The sequence below is a fragment of the Ambystoma mexicanum genome, chromosome 3q (genome assembly GCF_040938575.1).
Source record: "Ambystoma mexicanum isolate Mex_15411 chromosome 3q, UKY_AmexF1_1, whole genome shotgun sequence".
NCBI classification, from domain to species: Eukaryota; Metazoa; Chordata; class Amphibia; order Caudata; family Ambystomatidae; genus Ambystoma; species Ambystoma mexicanum.
The window spans coordinates 1,131,541,649-1,131,563,961 of NC_090926.1; the positions used below are offsets into that span (position 1 = coordinate 1,131,541,649).

General features: G+C 46.0%; 1 protein-coding gene across 2 annotated transcripts in view; it reads right to left on the bottom strand.

Annotated features, from left to right (window-relative positions):
* Positions 1–7,053: 7,053 nt before the first annotated feature.
* LOC138447677 (C-type lectin domain family 4 member G-like) overlaps positions 7,054–22,313 on the bottom strand; it is a 473,303-nt gene continuing 458,043 nt past the window's right edge. For both annotated transcript variants that reach the window (XM_069603941.1, XM_069603940.1), the window contains one exon: positions 7,054–7,310. In XM_069603941.1, coding sequence (XP_069460042.1) covers positions 7,178–7,310 — 133 coding nt within the window. In that variant the 3' untranslated portion in view covers positions 7,054–7,177. The remainder of the gene's footprint in view (positions 7,311–22,313) is intronic.

The following is a 22,313-nucleotide window of genomic DNA, read 5'->3' on the forward strand; positions in this document are numbered from 1 at the left end:
AAAATAATGAATTGTTGAGCATCCTCTAGTACTTCTAAAGGTCACTTGACCTGGGATATAGTCGCCTGTCCTGTCGTTTAACAATCTCATGTCCATCTTAACTAGCCAGGGCCAGAGTTTCACGTCTTCTGCACAAGATCTAGGGTCCTTCATCCTTGGCGTAGGAATATTCATCACTATGTCTTCGTCAGGGTTGTATAGCCCCTCGGGGGGCCAATTTGCCAATTTAAGGTTCCAATCCCCTCCACATATCAACACAACCTCGTTCCCATGCTGCTTCTTCCATGAACCCTCGAGGCTTGTTTGGATTGCAAGGAGGGGATTTGGCGCCTTTACATAAAGTTCCCTATTGTATACATTGGCTACATATAGTGATGCGTCATCTGTTGTTTCAAGTCGGAATACCTTCATTGGAACATCAGGCGACCCCTCCAGATCTATTGACGTCCAGTTGAGGGAACTTTTAAACAGTGATGACATCCCTCCCTACGGTCCTCCCTGTTCTACCTCTTTTGGCCTTTATATGGTAGACCCTATACTCATCTAGCACTATATTCTCCCCTAGCCATGTCTCCTGGAGGAGGATAGTATCGCTCTTTTTTAGGCTGTCCTTAGTTGCAAGTTCGGCTATTTTCATTTTAAACCTGGCTATGTTCCATGATAACATGAACATTTCCCCACATTCCTTCTCTCACATGCTCGATATTGTGTGCACCCTGTTGGTTTTGTACTTTCTCCAACCCCACCTCCCCTCGGGGGGGGGGGGGAATACCATGTTCCTCTGTGCTACCCTGGGTAGTTATGGCCAGGGTGCAGTGACCAGGTGACACACTTATAATGGTGGTATTGGGCCACAGGTGCCCATTTGAAATTGGTGTCTTTAACATAATCTCTCCTGGCTCCCACCCAATACCCTGTTTCTTCCCAATTGTGCCATCAAAGTTGCTTCAAAGGGGGAACCTGAATAGCGCGTGCATATACTTGCTATATTGCCTGATTGGAAGGTCGATAGTGGCCAGACTCGGCCTGACACAGTCTTGATTCAAATTCGGCTCTTGTGAGGTCAATTATTAGGCAATTTGGGTCAACATTCCTCTCCATACTTCAATTAGACCCTTTGCCCCTCGTGACCCTGCCTTCCTCCACCAGACTCACCCCTTCAGCCAAGTGTGTATAACCTGGATGCCATGCGTCATGCAAGTGACAGACTTCCGCCTTTATGTCATCAAACACTTCAATCCCTCTCAGCACTAGTGCATCATGACAATTAAATATACAAAGTCAGAAGTTTAGATTTGCATAGCTAAATCGAACATTGCATCCATTGCAAAACATGCAGCATATAAGGATTCTTATAGTTGGAAACGGTTTAAGGCAAATGTCCGATACCCCCAAAACCTCCAACTGGGCTTTCACCGATGCTCTTTTGTGGGCATTTTTATCATTTCCATGTGTTAGCCCCTTGAAGCAGCAAATCAAATGTGTCTCTCTCCAGGCACTAAGGGGGTCTTCTTTGGTGGGGTGACGCTTGCACAGTTCCCCAGTCCATTTGCAGCTTGTCAACTGACAGATTCTATGTTGCCTGTTTGCCTGGTGTCTTACTTCCCTTGTTGTTAGCATCTGCACTGGGAATGGCCGCTGTCAGGTCCAGGTCCTGTACTCCCCACTGCATGAAACAACCCATATGCCTGTTTTGCTTGTACACAGTATTTGCAGTCAAAACTGGAACTTAGTAAAGACAACTAATACATTAAATAAGAACCTATTACTAGAACATACATTCAAAGACAACCAATTTTTATTGTGACCTTCAAACATTCTTAACCTCCACATATATACATTGAGCAATATCAACACCCCTCGCTACAACTACATTAAGAGCTTCCAAGAGATTGAGAGAACTTTCTTTCCTTAAAATCCCTGCTGTAAGATCTCAAATTAAAGGTTTGTTGTAGCAGCGCACAACTTTATTTCTCCCACTGCCTTGATGCAAATCAGTTTACAATCAGCATCAAATATTGTGCCATAGATGAGAAAGTTTCAACTCATTTGAAGTGCGACTGTGGTTTTTAAAACAGCCATTATGTTATTTTTTAAATCAGTCTAACAAAGCATATGATCATAGGGCCTTTCAGGATCGGCCTACCGAAGTATCAGACTGGATTGGGTTGTTTCTGTAGCAAAGTCCCTAAGGTGTCCCCTGGCCCCCCAGATTGTGTATGTCTCCTACTCCCCTGGATACATCCCAAGAATGGGGCTAGTCTAACATGGGTTAGATTTATATAAAAGCAGCCTCACAAAATTCATTGTTCATAGTAGGAAGAAGGAGGTTAATGGGGGTCCTGGACTGGGCTGAACCTGAGAGGGGCTGTGAGCATTTGAAACCTGAGAGCTGCTGTGAACACTTGAAACATACGATGTGCTGCAAGAATTTGGAACCTGAGAAGCACTAAACTCTATTGAAACCTGAGGGGCGATGTAAGCACTTGAAACTTGAGAGGCGCAGCAAGCACTTGATACCTGAGAGGCACTGTGAGTACTTGAAACCTGAGAGGCGCTGTGAGCACTTGAAACCTGAGGGGCACTGTGAGCACTTGAAACCTGAGAGGCACTACAACACTTGAAACCTCGGGGGGGCTGTGAGCACTTGAAACCCAAGAGGCGCTGTGAGCACTTGAAACCTGAGAGGCACTGTGACTACTTGAAACCTGAGAGGCGCTGTGAGCACTTGAAACCCGAGGGATGCTGTGAGCACTTGAAACCCGCCGGACGCTGTGAGCACTTGAAACCTGAGGGGCGCTCTGAGCACTTGAAACCTGAGGGGCGCTCTGAGCACTTGAAACCTGAGAGGCACTGAAACCTTTAAAGCCTGGAAAGTGCTGACCCACTTGATTCTTAATAGGTGGTAAGAAACACATCTATGGAAAAGTCAAAATGAAAAAAGTGTGGCAGATAAGAACCACTTGACTGGATTTGACCACACAGGATAGGGGTTTGGGTAAATGCATAGTATATCTAGGGGTTCCCCTGTGAAATAACAAGAATGTGGTTCCTGGGTTGTGTTTCACTAAGAGTGTCAGAGTGAGTAGACAAATAATAGTGTTAAGGGTTTCTCTATCATGGGGATACTGGTCTCCACCAGGTTCTTTATAGCACAAGGCAGCCTCAGGGGTCTAGTACCCAGACACTTCTTTACTCAGCAGTCTCTGGGATATTGTGCCCACCTGCTTCCTTCCCTGGCTCAGGGGTCTAGCACCCAGCTGTTGCTTTGCTCACTCCTCTTTGCAGGGATGAGGGTCTATCACACTGTGAGGGCTATGGTGCACTTTTCTTTTATGCACCTCTGTCTCCCGATGAAAGTAGTCTACGAACTATGGCGTACACCGCCCCGTGGCTCCCAGCGAATTGACCATGGGGATGTGAATCCCACTGCCTAAATGACCATTTTCAGTTGCTCAGCACCTACCCCAGACTATTAGCATTTCACGTGGAGGCAGCAGCATTTGGTAGAAAGGTCTGGTCGCCTCAGGGCTAGCAGGAGGAGGGGCAACACAGTTTAGCAGCTCCTGGTTGTTTTAATTGTTTTAATCTGTGGCGTTGGCACCTTTCTCTTAGCAAGCATGCCTATGCCCCTTCATAAGGCCAAGAACGGAACGTCGAAACAGGAGAGAATAGAAAGGAGAGGGGAAGAGGGAATTGTAAAGCAAGGTGAAAATTAATGGGGGAAGAGAAGCAAGAGGCAGAATGCGCAGAAAAGAAAAAGGAGACAACAAACTTGGGTGCTGTTACTGAAGAGGCAACAGAATGATGTGTGTCTCTACAATTTCTTTCCTTTGCTGCTCATTTCGAGAAATACACTCTGTGTTGCTCAAGTAAAGGCAGTGGATTACATGCCCCATGTCATTCGAAAGATGCATATCCAGTTTTCTTTTTTTCATATTCTGGGACTTCGAGGGCTGAGTTTCTAATGGGAATTGCAAAAATAGACCCGGAAAGCAAAAACGAACAATAGAACTACATGAACGAGGCCAGGATGATATGGCTGTCGCACTGAAGAAACCTTACACCCCGTCACAAAAATAAAATGGCTGCCAGATGGTTCACAATGCGCATCAGATCACTAAAAAACAAATAGGAAACTTGAACAGGCATGGAGGAAAAATTACAACCAACAGGACAACATTGCATACCAGAAATAGATGCAGCTCTTTAAAGCTGAGATCCTGAAAGCAAAGATTACACTATGCTGACCGACGGCAAAAGCGATATGTTTAGCATCATCAATGAGATAAGAATCCCCACAGCTTGCAACAACACTCCCACTCTGTTGCAGAAATGATGCCACGACCTCGCAAACCACTTTAAAAACAACGTCATAAACATCCAACAAGTCATCAACGCTATAGTTCAAGACACACGCAACATCTTTGCCAGTGACTCAACCAGTGATGCAACCATAAGACTAAACTACTTTACACCAATCTCGACGGCCGATTTTGCTAAACTAGTGAAGGAAAGCAACAAAGCTGGATCACCAGTAGACCCTTGCCCTCCAGATATCTGCACGATCATCATCTGTAAGGAGGCACCTGCAGCATATTTCAGAAGCCTGATGAGCCCATCGCTGGCAACAGGAACCGTACCGAGGAGCTTTGAAGTAGCACACATTAAAAGATAGGAAGGAACAGGCATTAGCAACACTGCACTACTAAAGATAAAGTCCTCCTTGATAGCATGAGCGAAAATCAAAACCTGGCTACCTACCGCCACCTCAGCACCTCGCACACCAACCTACAGGGGTCCACAAGGCTCATCCCTCTTGCCACTACTTTTCAACATTTGCATGACCCCACTCATGAAACACATCAAAAGACAAGGGGCCTCATTACGAGTTTGGAGGTAGCCATGCCCTAAGAAGGGCATGGCTACCCCCAAACTGGGGTCCGGCTCCGGGTCCCGTAAAAGGGGACTTACCGGGCCATTCTGACCTTGGAGGGCCTGGTAATTCCCTTTCGTGGGACCTGGAGCCGGTATGTCCCCATTCCCATTTGAGCCCCCATAGGGCTCAACAGGAATGGGGAGGATGGTTGCAGCGGTACCGTTCATAACGGTACCGTTGCTACCATCCTGGTCTGCTCGCGGGTGCCACTCTGCACGCCTGGTCTGACCAGGCGTCCAGAGCGGCACCCACGAGCAAACTCATAATGTTGCAGCATGGCAACAACGGCGCCGGTAGCACTACCGGCGCCGTTGTTGCCTTACCGCAACAGTTGTAATGAGCCCCATGGACTCACTTGCTACAAGTATGGAGATGGCACACAAATCATCAACAGAGTCAACACTACGGGAGAGATAGAGCAAACCCTTAACAACTGCCTAACACACCCTTGCCAACTGCCTAACACAAATACAAGGATTAGCAGCAGCAGCCTTAAACTCAACCCAGGCAAAACACCCAACAACCCCAACAACCCCTTGAGTAAACAGCAGATACTATGGCCCACGGAAATGGGAAATAGACCGCAAGCATCCAGAATAGGGAAACTTCTGAGAATCTTAATGGACAACAATCTAACACTAGAACTATAAGTAAATGCAGAGGTGCAGAGCAGAAATGTTCCTTCACAATCAAATGATATTACCATTCCTCACTTTCCCACAAAGAACACTTGCCATCATCTCCCTCGTCATGTCAAAAATAGACTACAAAAACAGCATATACCTTGCTGCACTACCTTACCAAAAAACTACAAAGGATGCAGAACAAAGCTGCAATGCTACTTTCAAAATGAATGAGAGAGCACATGCCACCAGCACTAACATGCCTACACTGGCTACCTGTCAAAAAAATTAATTTCAAAACAGTCTGATTAACACACGGCAATCCATGGCCAAGGAGCAGAATTCATACAAGAACATATCTCCATGTATAGACTGAAATGAAAGCCGAGATCCTGCAATGACTACGACTTGAACCAAAACAATACTCAAAAATGAAATATGATGGAGATGCCTTCTTATACGTCTCTTCAAAACTCTGGAACTCACTGTCAAAGGAACCACGCACAATAGAAGAACATCTATCAACCGAAAAGCCAAAACATGGCCAAGAGAAACACACATCCTCAATACAAAAGAAATATACCACAACAATGAGATTGCCTTAGCCCTTTGCTGCTCGGTCAACTCACTCAAAGAGACTGGTTAGGCCCAGTGAAAGAAAACAGAACATCACTAACCAACAAAACCAATCAATATATGCAATTTCACCATCCGTCCACCTCCTACCGTTACCCATACTAAAACTTTTCATATTCCTGCAAACCCACCACACTATTAGCGAACAAAAGACCGGTTACCACAACAGCCACTCTATAATCACACAGCAATATGCACACCTCCTCCAAGAACTCCAGAACTCACCTCCTTCAAGAACTCACTTTACAACATGCACAATTTTTGAACCCTGCACCGTCGCCACACAAAACAACATATATAGACTCAAGCACCAGGACACTCACCAAAACGCACCACCAAGAAAAAAACACAGCACACAGAGACCAGTTTTTCCAAACTGAAACTACAAACAGAACAGCAAAAGCACTCTTGCGATATCCCGCTACCCCCACTAACAATTCCCTCACCCCCTTTATTTCCAGATCCCTCATATCGCCTGGACACAATGAAAATGGCACTGGTCTGTGGTATAAATCGCATTAAGGTAAGATAACAAACAAGAGGTGGCTCTGCTTGCCTTTACGGCACATTAAGCCTCTAAAAGGTTGGTAGAACTGGGACACTTCGGGCCCTCTTGACACGTTACTCACTGCCCACAATACTAGAGTCTCCGGGGAGCTAACCATACATCCTAACCTCATAGCAAATCTGACCTCCGCCAGCGACATATTGATACGTATTACTGCGAAGAACCGCCGGAGTACCAGGAGCTGCTGTAACAGCAATCACATGAACAGAGCCAGCTGAAAGGGGTGAACGCTGAGGGGATTCTTTGCTAACCCTAACATCCATAGTCACTCTCTGTGATTTGAAATAATATCCATCTATTTATGGTGTCCAAGATGAGTAAATGTTTATTGGCACATGCATAGTGAATTCTCAGGAAAAGAGACACAGTATGTAAAATAGTTGGTTGTGGTTGGCATCGTAGCGCCGGGTCCTAGCAAGTCCAGGTCTTCTGACAGATCCAGTGGATGTTGTATGAGCACTGGTAGTCACTCCAGTGTCCATCCGGCTGCACAATAACACAGTCTTCGTTGTTGCTGTCATCTGGCTGGTGTGGACCCCAGGAGCTGAACGGGAAGAAAAAGTTCATTAATATGCCAGGTCGCTGAGCACCTCTCTATTGTATTTCTTATCTAGATTATCTGCTGTGCCTTCAGTTTTCGCTTTCTATCGATCTCTCCCGCGCTCTGTCTGTTTTCTCAGGTTCCCTATTATGTCTCTTTTCTCGGAGGTTACACCGCCAGTTCTTAGGCTCTTATAGATGATCACAACAGCTTTAAATAATTTCAAATAATTGCATCCAGTCATCAAATAAAGACTCATGAATTCTCTGAAAGGAATGTTTTATACAGAAATGTTATGTCCACAAATCTGATCAATTCTGTATAAGAATGCAGACATACATATTCCACAAACACACTGCCCACATTGACCACTTGACTTCTTTCGGCACATGCAACTACTGCGTCTGCAGCATATGCATCCATTTGCTCATAGGTCAGAGAACAAGCAAAACACAAACATCAAGAAAGTGTAGACATTTTTTTTAAAAGCTAAGAGAGATAAGGGGGACTTGGCCCAGTTTCCTTTTTTTTCTTGTTTAATTGCAAGTACACTGTTAGGACAGTTTTTCTGAAGTGCTTCCCAACTTCATCGAAACCATTCAACTGAGGCAGTACAAGACTCCACTCTTAGTATAAGGCTGTACCACCTGAGTATATGGTAGCGTAGACAGAGCAGCCAGGCTTATCTTAGGAGGGAGAGAGGGCTGTAGAATCAGTACAAATGAAATTGTAATACAAATAGTCCAAAGAAACACTGAATCTCTATGTATGTGAAAATAAAGGATTTATTTAAATATGCGTAGGCCCAGATAAATCTAGGGTTAAGTAAGTACTATCACACAGTATATGTAATCACAATTCAAAACACAACACCTATACTTGAAGGTACACAGACCAAAGTATAAAACCTATTTGGAACACCTAACAGTAGTTCTAGGGAAGTCAAACCTTTTTATACACATTCAGTATAGGTCACACCTATTCTTGGGGAGGAAAAACCAATAGTTACTTTTCACAATTACATTCAGTAATGTAAGGGCAGTAGACCCTACCAATTTTACAGTGCCTCTCAGAACAAATCTGATAATGAGTAAACTGGACAATATACATTTTGTGTAGTGGAACACTTCCAGGTGCAGTAAAAATCTATAACTATGTTTGTGAGTAAAACATAAGGATGTAATATTCAATTACATGTGCTTTTGAGAACAGTGAAACACAGATAGAGATAAGCAGTAACTCTGGTAACTTGTTTTTGGATGGCACACAGCTAACTCAAGGTAAGTAAAACCCATATACATTTTCAATCTCACAAGGAAGTCCAGGTTAGATAGCACAGGGAAAGTAAAAACCAATGACTCAAAGTTATTCTAGGTAGGCAACAATCTAATACAAAATTATTCTAGACAGGCTAGCAGCAAGTCAGGGGAAGCAAGACCCAGTTGGGGACACTCATACAATTATCCTCAAAGGACTAATCTGGTGATACCAACAGTTGGAGGACACTCATACAATTACCTTGCAGGAATAATCTGGTGAAACCAACACTTTACTTTTGGGAAGAGGCCCAACCTAATCACAGGAGAGTAAAATACCTTCACATCTACTTTCTATTAGAATGGCAAAACAGTTTCTAAGGAAGAAAAGATGATAACCATACTTTTGAGAATAGTGCATCACACATTCAAGATCAGTAAGAACTTTTGTATTTGTTCACTCTTAGAGTTACAGTTACCAACCAACTCTTTACAAGTAAGTAACTTTTAACCACTTCTTTTCTTTTCTAGGCAAAAAGGTCCAATCCTTCCAAAAGTCTTTCCCTGGTTCCTAGAGCATGAGTGTTCTCGGTGGCAGAAGGGGGGTCACTAGGACTACTGGCCAACAGAGAGTGTCAGAATAGGTTTTTTAGTAGCAAAAGTCAGAAGAGTTCCTTAGTAAAACTGGGCAAACAGGTGAGTACTTTACTTCAAGGGTTAGAATAGGGTCCAGGGGCTTCGCAGAAGACACCCCACCAGGATTCTAGTAGTAGGACTGGGTGCACTGGAGGAGAGGCCTCCCCATCAAAGAAGACACCCCAGAGCTACACAGAAATCCTAACAGGCTTTCTTTTGCAGATTTTGCAGCAGGGGGACATCAGGATCTGCAGCCAAATACTCAGTCAGTGGATTCCTTGTTGTGGTAACTGAAAACAAGATCTTAGAAGGAACTTTGCAGCATGGATCGATGAAGGAGGCTCTAGGCAAGGTTTACCTCACGGCTGAATGCGGTTCTGCAGAGTTGGTGCCTTTTCAAGGAGCACAGAAGAAGACAGAAAATCGCAGTTGAATTCTCGTCATTACAAAGGTCCAGCACTCTGTTGAGGGGACTTTTCAGACTCAATTTGTGTCTCTGGAGATCCACCAGGATGCCCACGAAGTTTCAACAAGATTCAGAATTCGGAAGACCATGCACCACACAGTGGCTTGAGCTCCCAGGTTATTGGGGTATTGCAGCAATGCAAGGGCGCAGCCACGCGTGGGAGGGCTCATAATGCAAAACTTCTTGAGTCTAGTGGGTTGCATCAAGCTCTGGAACAGGGTCATTTTCAACCCCAGGTTGATTGAAACGAAGGGCTGCAGCAGGCTCGGGTTACACATCAGGCTCTCTGGCCGCTTGAAGTCATCTCTGTGAAACACTTGTGTATAGGCGCGTTACAAATGCCATATCATATCATATCATATATCATATCTGCTGCTTTTCCTTCGTCATCCTCTTCGGTTTAAATTCCAGTGGTCGACATCCTTCAGCTCCCAGGTTCACAGTATTTTTCAGGAATTACAACACAACTTCTGCATTCTCTCCCTGCATTTTACAAGAAAGGGTGGTCTGGTTATCCAATCAGCACAGCCAACCCCCACTGGGATTTGTCCCCATTCAGGCAAGGTGTAAGACAAAGAGCTGTGGAGTTATGGACTCTTCCCTCGCTTCCTGCCCTCACAGACAGATTGGAGCCTGGGCAGGGAGTCCAGGTGACTCCCGCCAAAGATAAAAATCACACAAAGAAATTTCCCACCCTGTATGTCAGAGGAAGGAACAAGAACAGACAAGAAATGCTAAAATGGCGAAAAAAGAAGACAGCTGCCATTTTGGTAAAATGGGAAGAATCCTTAGGTGCCTGTACTGCAGCTGTGAACACAGCTTACGGTAAAGGTGCTCCGAATTAACACAAGGTATCACTGCCATCAGCCATTGAAGGTAAGCTTGTCCCTGTAACAGAATTGTTACAGCTTTAATGTGAAAGGGGATACATTGTATCTCCCCAGCACTCCACATAAGGAGGGGTGTGCTGGCTTCACAGAATAAAATGTAAAAAGGGATCCAAAGATCCTTTCTAACCTTGGGAACTGTAGCTCTCTCAAGGTTAGCAAAAGAAAGTTAAAAGGAGAGCCCATAGGGCAACCCAGCAACAACAGGCACTTGTTGCCAATAAGTTGTTAAAGAGGATAACTTTAAAAAGACACTATGGAGAGTCTTAAAAATGAGACCCATAAAAAGAGTAGATGCTTATGTGAGTGTGGAAAAAGGTTCCCACTCACTGAGGCATTAAGGAAAAATATCCCACTAGTAAAGCAAAAAGGTCTGGGGATGACCGAGGTCAGGAAGATTTACCAGTTCTGTGAAAATCTTACCCAACATGCACCGATGCAAATGTAGTGCATGCACCTTTATTGCAATGCAAACACGGTAGATGCAAAGACATGGCAACTAGAGTTCCATGACTACAGTTCCTATACTGTGCCATTTAAGCATGTCGCTTCATTTTAGTTGCTTTGCTTTACAAGGTAGCAATATCACTCAAGAGCGCTATCCAAGAACACTTTACATTATATTGGGCCTCTTTACGGCCCTGGCGCTCACGTAATGAAGGGTGATGTACGGGACCGGCACCCTTCATTACGGGAGCGCAGATTACGAGGTTCCCTTTGTGGGACCCGGAACAGACGTCTGGTAAAACCAGACATTCTTTCTGGGTCCCACAAGGGGAAAAGGGAGCTAATAACGGGCCATTCGTAATGTGCCCGTTATTACCTCCCTCCCCATTCCCATTGAGCCCTATCTGGGCTCAAATTGGAATGGGGAATGGTTCCTCCAAGGAGGAATTATCGGGTCCTACAATGTTGGAATGACCCGGTAATTCCCCATTGAAGGAACCCGGATTTGGAGCCCGGTTTGGAGGCAGCCATGGTGCTAGTAGCACAATGGCTGCCTCCAAACTCGTAATGTGTCCCATTGTTGCGCTCCTGCTGGGCTCGTAGTAAAGCAATGTGTAATGTCTGTTTAAGAAGCGCAATATAGGACGCATGTTGCACAACTGGAAAAGTGCCAATTGATTAGATTATGCATTGTTTCTGTTTTTCCTGAAAGCCATAGCAGACTTCGATGGCCAAAAAAGTCTGCCTATTTTTACGCTGTATGTACCCTTTTTGTATTAATGATTACGCAATTCCCATTAGTGTATGACTCCAAGGGCCTGAATCACAGAGCGTTTTCCTATGGGATTGCGCCATTATGAAACACTACTGTGAATCAGGCCCTGAAGCTGTGATTATTTGCCATTTTCAGAATCTCCATTAGCACCCTGCAGACTCTCTGGAGGGAAAGGGAAACGTGATGTAGTTATACAATTGAAAGCCTGTGGAACTGGTCTCCAATAATATAAAATATCCTATCAGGGCTGACAGTGACCAGCTCTAGGACCACCTCACCTGCAATGTTTCCAGAATGTACATAAATGGCAGCAGGGAAATCTTACAAACCATAACATAGTCTTATAGACCACCAAGAGGGTCTATAAGGTCGTCACTGGATAATGGCCCGCTTCCAAGTTAGGGCCCTGGGAAAGGGCCATTTTACCAAAAGATAATTACCCCTCCCGAGGTTTACGCGGCTTTAGCACATAATGCAAGTAGCAATGGAGGAGGGGGTAGTGGTAAAGTCAATCTTGTTATTTTAATAATGAGTCAAGTATACAGAATGTGTTAGTACAAGGTAAGTATTTTAATTGTAAACTTGGTTGACCTGAAACAGTTTCAGCATGAACTTGCTTTAGGTTCAATGTTAACTTGAACACATTTTCTTTACAAAAGTGAAGTACTTGGTCCATGTTTTAGCTTTAACTGTCTTGTGCTAAATTAGCTTGGAGTGCCTTGGTAAAAGAAATCTTGCTGAGAATTTGTATTGCTGTTGCTTGAATGCAGAGAAAAACTTCCAGAATCAGATGTCTTGAATCCAGTCAATACTAATAGTGGCTAACTGTGTTCTGAACATACTGATTGGCTAAGAGATGGTCACTAATGACTTCCAAGCTAAGTGCTAATATCCGTTACATCTAAATACATTTAAATCTGCTTTTACCAAAGGCAACACAATGAAAAACAATCCAGAAGAACCCCATTCTTTTGGCTATCCCACCCACTTGGTTGTCAGCCCACCCTACCTCCAACACCTAAACGCACCTGTTTCTCCATGATCTCCTCCCTCCATCACTGGGGGTGGTAATTTCCAAATCTTTTATGAATACACTTCGGCCTCTGCCTACAGAATGACCCTAGCCACACCAAGAATGCAACCATCATAATCAGTCAACCTACAGATTGCCATCACATATACACATATACAGTGGTACATCAGAGTGGGGCAAACAAGGGAATTCCCTCATGGAGGGTATTCTTAAATTGTGCCTTTATCCACAAAATTGCAAAAGATCAGATTGAAAAGACACCTATGGGCCTCATTACGGCCTTCGCGGAATGGGTTAACGGGCTCCGCTAATGGAGGCGGACCCGTCAAACCAGTCCCGCGAAATTACGAGGTCTCCTTGCTAATAGCTCCATGGCTACCGCCAAACTCGTAATGAGGCCCCATGTGTCTAGAAAGACGGTCTTGGAATATAAATAAATTGGTGTGATGATTCCCTTCACACGGTAGTCTCCTACTGGCGGACTGAAAGACTGCTATAAACCAGCAACCTTTCATCGTGGAACACAAATGCTTTGGAGAAGCTTTATCCAAGACTCAGCTTCAATACTACAGACAACCCAAAAGTTGGAAACAAAGGATTGTCGTAAGCAAAAACTCATAAACCAACTACACATGGGCCATACCTCTGCCAACTGAAATAGTGCAAAACCTGCTCACACTTCGTACAAACAGATACAGCCGTCCTATATAAGAACATGCCATTTTACATAGAACTTCATGCTGGATGCCTCCTTTTAAGGGCTGCAGTAATCTGTGTTCTGTTTTAGCCATTTTTGTGATACGAAGTTCATCAGCTTCTGAGGGCACCACACATTGAAAAGGACATCATTAAAGATTATCCACCTAGTCTGAGAATGAATATGACACTCTTCAGCAACAAATCTAATCACAAATGGAAATTGTGACTACCAAACCTAATATGCACAACGTTGGTGGGTCATATGATATCCGCTGTTCCTCATTTTACTTCCTTCTTTCCTTGTTTCAAATCCTAACATTCCGATCTGGTGTGCTGGTTAATTGTTCTGTATGAAGATGATCCGTAAAGCATGGGGATTGGCAAATATCAGTGGGCACAGTAGAGGCTTAAATTGAAGAAGCATGGAGTGAATTGGATTATCATAGCCTGGAGGCTGGGGTGCACAAGCCTGCTCGCCACGCTTGATCGCCCACTATGCAGAGGACTCACCTGTGACCACGACATAGGTAAGATTCATCCCCATGACCATACTCCTCGCGCAGTCACCCTTGACACTGATCCACCAACTACACCACTAGTGACCTTACTTGCAGACTTATCTATTCTTAATAGGCTTTTATTAGACATTTTTCCCTGTGATCTACCATCCAGAACTACCCTCTTTTCGCTGCTGCCCACTGATATGGGTTATCCATTGCGCCAAACTAGATCTTTTGTGGGGATGCTTATAATACTCGCTGCGGCCAGGCCCTAACGAGCCCTGCCACCCAAGCCTGAAGTAGCCAACACCTTAGATGCAGATTTCCCAGGCCATGACTTATACCTATCGCCCCTATGCTTTTTAACCCCTTCATTATCATATCTACACTGGAAGTATCTACTACCCCTGAATTGAATGGGTTGTGCGCCAACCTGACTCTGTGCCACCACTTCTTGTACTTCTATGTATTAACCTACCTGCAACTACTGGATTTGTCATTTTTCAGCCCTGCGCTGTGTGTTCACACTTACTCCTGTACACCTGAAGTAGCTCCAGAGACCGTGAGGCACAGCTTTGCCAGATTGTGCTCCCACCTTCACTTCATTGTTTATGCTCTAATTTCTAGCCTAAATGCAATCTGTATTTGACCTCTTGTCATGTGCACCTGCTTTAAACTCTCAAATTGCTTGCTTTCTGAGGCTTGTTTGGTGCCTCATACTTGTGCATTTCCCATTTTGAGCTGCATTTTAGTGTTCTATTGGGATTTCGAATCTAGGTGTAGTTTTAAATCTGTGCACTGATTGTCTTCCATTGTATTGTGTGCTCTGCTAAAAAGTGGAATTTAGGTGTGATTCTAAACCAGCTCTTTGCGCATCTCTGCTGCAATGCTCCACTTCACAGGGCGAGGCTTTGCCAGTCTGTTCACTTGCACCTATTTATCCTCATGATGTCTGCATGCCTGATGTAGCCCCCTGTAACATGAGGTGAGGCCTTGCCAGTCTGTATACTTACCTATTTTGTCCTCATGATGTGTGCATAACTGATGTAGCCTCCTGTAACATGAGGTGAGGCTTGGCCAGTCTATATACCTGCACCTATTTTGTCCTCATGATGTCTGCATGACTGATGTAGCCTCCGTAACATGAGGCGAGGCTTTTACCAGTATGTATACTTGCACCTATTTTGCCCTTACGATGTCTGCTTGACTGATGTAGCCCCGTGTAACATGAGGTGAGGTTGCACCTATTTTGCCCTCATGATGTCTGCTTGACTGATGTAGCCCCGTGTAACATGAGGTGAGGTTGCACCTATTTTGTCCTCATGATGTCTGCATGATTGATGTAGCCCCACATAACATGAGGTGAGGCCTTGCCAGTCTGTATTCTTCCACCTAGTTTGTCCTCAGGATGTCTGCATGACTGATGTAGCCCCCTGTAACATGAGGTGAGGCTTTGCCCATCTGTATACTTGCACCTATTTTGTCCTCATGATGTCTGCATGACTGAGGTAGCCCCCTGTAACATGAGGTGATGCTTTGCCTGTCTGTATACTTGCACCTATTTTGTCCTCATGATGTCTGCATAACTGATGTAGCCCCCTGTAACATGAGGTGAGGTTGCACCTATTTTGCCCTTACAATGTCTGCATGCCGGATGTAGCCCCTGTAACATGAGGTGAGGCTTTGCCTGTCTGTATACCTGCACCTATTTGTCCTCATGATGTCTGCATGACTGATGTAGCCCCCTGTAACATGAGGTGAGGATTTGCCTGACTGTATACTTGCACCCATGTTGTCCTCATGATGTCTACATAACTGATGTAGCCCCCTGTAACATGAGGTGAGGTTTTGCCAGTCTGTATACTTGCACCTATTTGTTCCTCATGATGTCTTCATAACTGATGTAGCCCCCTGTAACATGAGGTGAGGCTTTGCCAGTCTGTATACTTGCACCTATTTTGTCCTCATGATGTCTGCATGACTGATGTAGCCCCTGTAACATGAGGTGAGGCCTTTACCAGTCTGTATACATGCACCTGTTTTGTCCTCATGCTGTCTGCATGACTGATGTAGCCCCCCGTAACATGAGGTGAGGATGCACCTATTTTTTCCTCATGATGTCTGCATGATTGATGTAGCCCCCCACCCCGTAACATGAGGTGCGGCCTTGCCAGTCTGTATACTTCCACCTATTTTGTCCTCAAGATGTCTGCATGATTGATGTAGCCCCCATAACATGAGGTGAGGTTGCACCTATTTTGTCCTTACAATGTCTGCATGCCTGATGTAGCCCCCTGTAACATGAGGTGAGGCTTTGCCTGTCTGTATACTTGCACCTATTTGTCCTCATGATGTCTGCATGACTGATGTAGCCCCCTGTAACATGAGGTGAGGATTTGCCTGTCTGTATACTTGCACCTATTTTGTCCTCATGATGTCTGCATAACTGATGTAGCCCCCTGTAACATGAGGTGATGCTTTTACCAGTCTGTATACTTGCACCTATTTTGTCCTCATGCTGTCTGCATGACTGATGTAGCCTCCCGTAACATGAGGTGAGGCGTTCACCAGTATGTAGACTTGCACCTATTTTGCCCTTACGATGTCTGCATGTCTGATGTAGCCCCCTGTAACATGAGGTGAGGCATGTCAGAGTTTGTTTACACCTACCGCTGCTATGCGTAAACCTAATGCATGTTCTTGTACCTATGGACTGTAACTAGCGCCTAGATGCCTCAGGGCTTTGCACACTGAAATAAATGCAAAAATAAGATAAGAGTAACCTGATTAAAAAGACGCTTGTTTCAATTACAAAGCAAATGATGAGGGCAAAAACGTTATATGCGTTTCAAAAAAGAATTGACAAAGAAAGAGATTTGTCAGGATTGATCAGAATGTAGCCGAGTTTCTTGCTAATGATTAGAGGGTCAGCGGTTCAATGCAGAGACATAGACAGCACCAGAGACAAATGTATTAAAGTTAAGAACATGAGAATGTAACTGTATGAAGTCCAACACATGTATGATGGGGGTATTAATACTTAGTAGCACATGTTTGATACAACTTGAGACCACACATTAACAATGGCATATCCAAGATAATCCAAACTCAAAGACAAAAAGCAAGTCTATTGCAGATATTGCAATGCCAATGAAACCTAGTGAAAATGCATACAACAACTCATTAAGGTGTTTGGGTCAGGAATGAGCTATTTTTGTTAAGAAGGGCTCCATAATTAGAGAGAAAATGAGTGCAACTATTAAGCCAGACGTTCTTCCAAATGTGGCGCTCATGAGTCTGTTAAACTGGCTTAGACTTTCAGAGGCCATGAAATTCTACAACAATCTTTTCATTGCACATCTGTTTCTCAGGAGACGATCATACTCTCTCAAAGCTTAAACCTACAACACCCTTTTCCTTCATGGTTGTTGAAGACATCTGCCAAGAATATTGATCCGTTTATAGAAAGATGTGTAGCTTGTGAATGGGTAGTTCCAATGACTCTCAAAAGACGGCTGATCAGTCCACTCGTAAAAATAAAACTCCCTATTTTCTTAACGTAAGCACCGGGGCAATACGAAACCAGTAATGCCCCCTCACCAAGAAGTGTATTGCTATTATCAACCCGCAATGCTTTCTGGGCTTCTAATGGTTTTTGTTTTTAAGTCGAGAAATGGCACAGTTGTCGTTTCTCAACTTAACACAAAAAATCTACAAAGCAAGATGGGCAGTATGGACAAGGGACATGTAGTCCCTTTTCCCTTTCCATAGTAGCAATTGCCGCAGTGGGGAAGCGCCGTAAACACAGTGTTCCAGGAACCAGTGAAGGACGAGACAGCTGCAGGTAAGTCGGTAGGGGTTGGCGTGCGGGGGGAGTGGGCGAGGGAGATGGAATTTGGGGAAGCGGGAGCACGGTACGCAGGCTTAATTACATGTTTCCCAGCAGGGTAAATGTTGGCCTCCCGCTGTTGTGGGTGCTCAGGACCCAGCAATACCATGAGGTAATTCCTGTGTGAAACCCCCTCATAGATGCTAATAAACAATATATACGGATTCAGACAGCCCCAGGATTTGGATGTGAGCATTGAAGGGTTGCAACATCTGTCCCTCTATGGGGGGTCACAGCCTATCAGTCCAAATGTAATGTTTCCTTTCTCTTAAAAGAATATTTGCCTAGTCTCAGGGTAAAGATGGCCGAGCAGATGCTCAGTTCCCAATACTTAGATGAGAATTCTATATATAGGATCAGTGAGTGTCTCTGGTAATCTCCTTGTGACAAATTAACTTCTGCCCTGCAGGAGTACAAGGATGAGTAGAGACAAAAGCCCCCTCTCAGCCCTCGTGCTTCTACAAAACAAGAACCAAGACAATCATAAAGGTAAAAGAGGCCCTTACGATATACAGGGGCAGTTAAGAGATATACCTACTTCATCTTTTGTGGTAATGATATGATATGATATGGCATTTATAATGCGCCTATACACAGGTGTTTCAAGGCGCGACAAGGCAAGAGAGGGGAACAGAGGGAAGACAGACAATGATCCTACTAGGCCAGGTGTCATTCAGTTCGCGCAAGTGCATGGGAAGGGGAGGGGGAGAAGTGCAGGGTGGGAAGCAGGAGAGGACAGTGCAGTACATGGGATAAGAAAATAATAACAATAGGTAAAGTACGGCCAGCAGGTGGCAAGTGCAAGGGTAAGTGCAGACAACAGGTGTCAAGTACAGGTAGTGGGACGGTAGGGATACAGAAACAGTCTCCAAGTGCGGGGTAGTGCCAGAGTGAGACTGGCGAGGGAGGAGAGCTGGGCACGAGATCAGAGGGCGGCCAGGCAACCAGTGCAAAGTCATTGTTAGCCAGGAAGTCAGCAAGGGAGAGGAGGAGAAAAAGCAGAAGCAAAGAGAAAGGTTTTGAGGTGCTTCTGGAACCGAAGATTATTCTCCTCAAGTTTCAGGGAGGCTGTTCCAGAGGGAGGCCCCAGCCAAAGAAAGATCTACCACCAACTCGTTGCTTGGAGAAGCGACTGACCCTGAGGGAGTTTGAGGCAGATGAGCGAAGAGATCGAGAAGGAAGGTATTTAGGAAGAGAGAGTTGAAGGTATCGATGCAGAGGGTCTCGAACTTAATCCTCGCAGCCACAGGGAGCCAGTGTAGAGATTTCAGTCCTGGAGAGATACGATCCCTGGGCTTGAGACTAAGGACAAGTCTTGAAGTCCTGTTCTGGATAAGTTGCAGAGGGCGGAGAGTAGAAGCAGGAAGATTTAGAAAGAGGATGTTGCAGTAGTCCAGCCTAGAGAGAACCAGAGCTCTGGAGACGGTGAGCTTCTGGCGGAAGGAGAGGAAAGGAAGAATACCTCTGAGGAGGTGCAGTTGGTAGTGTGACTTCTTTGAGAGATCAGAGATGTGAGGGGAGAAGGAGAGTGTAGAGTCGAAGATGACCCGAGGTTTTTAGCCACAAAGGTGGGAGCAGGAAGAGGGCCAAGAGAGGCCGGCCAGAGAGCTTCAGGAACGGAGGGAGCAGGTGTGCCAATGAGGAGAATCTCAGTCATACTGTGGGGGGAGGGAGAGGATAGGAGGAGAGAGCGGACAGGATGTCCTGAGTTTTAGAGATGAAGTGATACGCCAGTGCCGTACAGAGGGCCTGGAAGGGGACAGGAGAGGTAGAGACTGCGGCAGGATTGGCCAGTTCCTTGCAGATTTTAAAGCGTTCAGCCGAGTGTTGGATGCCGCAGAGACGCAGGCTTGGCTATGCGCTCTCTTCTTGGTTAGGACAGAGAGCCGGTATTGCCTTTGCAGCAGGCGGCAGGTCAGTCTGTCAGAGGATGAACATGAAGCATGCCATTTCCTCTCGGCCACCCTACATTTGTGTTTTAGGGTGACTAGGTCTGTGTCGTACCAGGAGTTGCACTTGGCTTTGGGCTTCAGGTGGATTCTCATGACAGGGGCAAGGATATCAAGAGTATCAGAAATAGCAGAGTGGAGAGGGGTGTGTCAGGGTGAGAGTCAGCCAAGGGGGCTGGGGGGGGTGAGAAGGTGGTGGTGAAAGCCTAAGCTGACACGCACTTCATGGGCCGGATGACCGAGAAGGTGGGTGGCAGTGATGGAAGTGGCTTGGCCTGGGGGGGTAAAGAGGGTGAGGTGGGAGCAGAGGAGAAAGTGATCACTCCAAGAGAGAGGAGTGGTGAGAGGGACAGAGAGGGGAAGGTCTGAGGAGATCAGAACATCAAGAGTGTGCCCTGCAGAATGAGTCCGGCCAGAGGGAGAATAGTGAGTGAGAGAGAGTCGCAGAGGTTGCGAAAGAGTCCAGAAGGAGGACAGGAGGCATCTAGGTGGATGTTGAAGTCTCCAAGAAGGAGGAGTTGAGTAGTTGAGGAGAGGAGCGTGGAGAAGAGATCCGCCCACTCAGAGAGGAAGGAATAATCTGGCCAGGTGGCCGATAGATAGGAGCCACAGTAAGTGAGTGGCTAGGGGAGAGAGAGAGCCTGCAGACGAGGCATTCAAAAGAGGAGTAGGCCTGCATAGGAGTGACAGAGGCAGGAATCCACTCGGGGAAGATCACGGCTACACCCCCACCTGAGCGGTTGGCCCTTGGCGCAGAGAGGATCTTATATCCATCAGGTAAGAGCGAATCAAAGCTTGTGACAGAGCTGGACATGAACCATGCCTCGGTGAGACCGAGGACATCAAGGTCTAGTTCTTCCAGAAGGTGGCAGATATCAGAGTAGTGTTTGACAGCAGAGCGAGAGTTTAGAGTAGCAAGATGGAGAAGGTTGCCATCCTTGAAGGACTTCCGGGGAGGGGTACAGATCAGAGGTATGCCCTGCGGAGGTGTAAAAGGAGCCCGAGCGGGGGAAGAGAGGGAAGGGGACGGCAAGGTAGCCAGGGAGGAGGCAGAAGGGGGAGACGAGGTAGTCAAGGAAAGGGGAGAGGGGACAGCAGGAGAAGAAAGGAAGTTGATGAGGCGCGGGAAGCGTCTATCAAAGAGGTGAAGGTTGGCCTGAGGGCCATGGACCAGGACCGTCCCATTGGAGTAGAAATTAATGATGACTTTAGAGGAAAGGAAGGATGCCAGGAGGACGTCCCAGCTGGTGCCACCATTAATGGGGAAGATGAGAAAGGGGAGAGCACAGAGACCATATGAAGGGTCCATAGGTCTGGCGAAGACATGACAAAGAGGATGTCAGTGAGAGTTTCCTTGGGGCAGGCACTAGTGTAGGTGTCAGCGATAGGGAGGCCTGGGTTGGAGACCAGGATGTCCTTTTTAAACTTTTTCCTACCAGATTTAGTGAGGAGAGCAGGATAGTCGATAGAGAAGCAGTTAGAAAAGATAGGAGAGACAGAGAGCACCATAGAGTAAGTGGGAGAGGGTGGAAGGGAAGACACTAGCGAAGGTCAGTGGAGTAGGCAGACCAGACAGCGGGAGGCAGGCAGATTGCGCAATAGGACAGACGACAATACTCAAGAAAGGAGTTTTTCAAAATGTGCCGGTTTGAGACAGGTAGGACGAGGGAAGGCTATACTTTATTTATTAATTTATGGAGCATTTGTATGGCGCCAATACAGCAGAAAGTGTTTCCAAGCGCCAGACAAAGGGGGAGGGGAATAGGGAGAGGAGAAAACAACACTAACGGTCCTACTCAGCATGTGACTTTCGGATTGTGCAAGTGTAGTATCAAGAAGTGCAGTGGGGGGGCAGGTCAGGACGAGGGGATGGGATAGGGGGAGGGTGAAGGAGGGAAAATTGCTGGTGGGAGGGGGCCCATTGGGGCTGGGCAAGTGCTGAGGGGTGCTCAGGAGGGCAAGTGCCACGGGGGTAGGGGTAAATAGAGTGAGGGGGGATATGGACCAGCCTCGGAGGGCTAGTCAGGGAAGGTTGCCTGAGGACAAGTGCTGGTAGGAAGGTGTGAGAAGGGAAGACTGGACAAAGGAGGACCTGACCCCGATAATACTCATAAGGGGACACATCAGTCCAATCGTAGGGCCAGGAGGAGACTAGCAGGAGAGGGAAGGAGGAGGAGAAAAGGAAGGACTTGAGAAGCTTCCGGAACTCAGGGAGATGCGGCTGAAGTCGGAGAGGGGCAGGAAAGCCATTCCAAATGGAGGCTTCTGCCGAAGAGAGAGATCTACCCCCCACTCTCTGCTTGGAGAAACGTCTGATCTGCATAGAGTTGGAGCTAGAGGACCGAAGGGAGGTATTTAGGGAGAGAGAGTTGAATGTAGCGAGGTCCCAGGCCCCAGAGAGCTTCATGGATGATGCAGAGGGTCTGGAATTTGATCCAGTGGAGAGATTTTAGGGCTGGAGAGATGTAG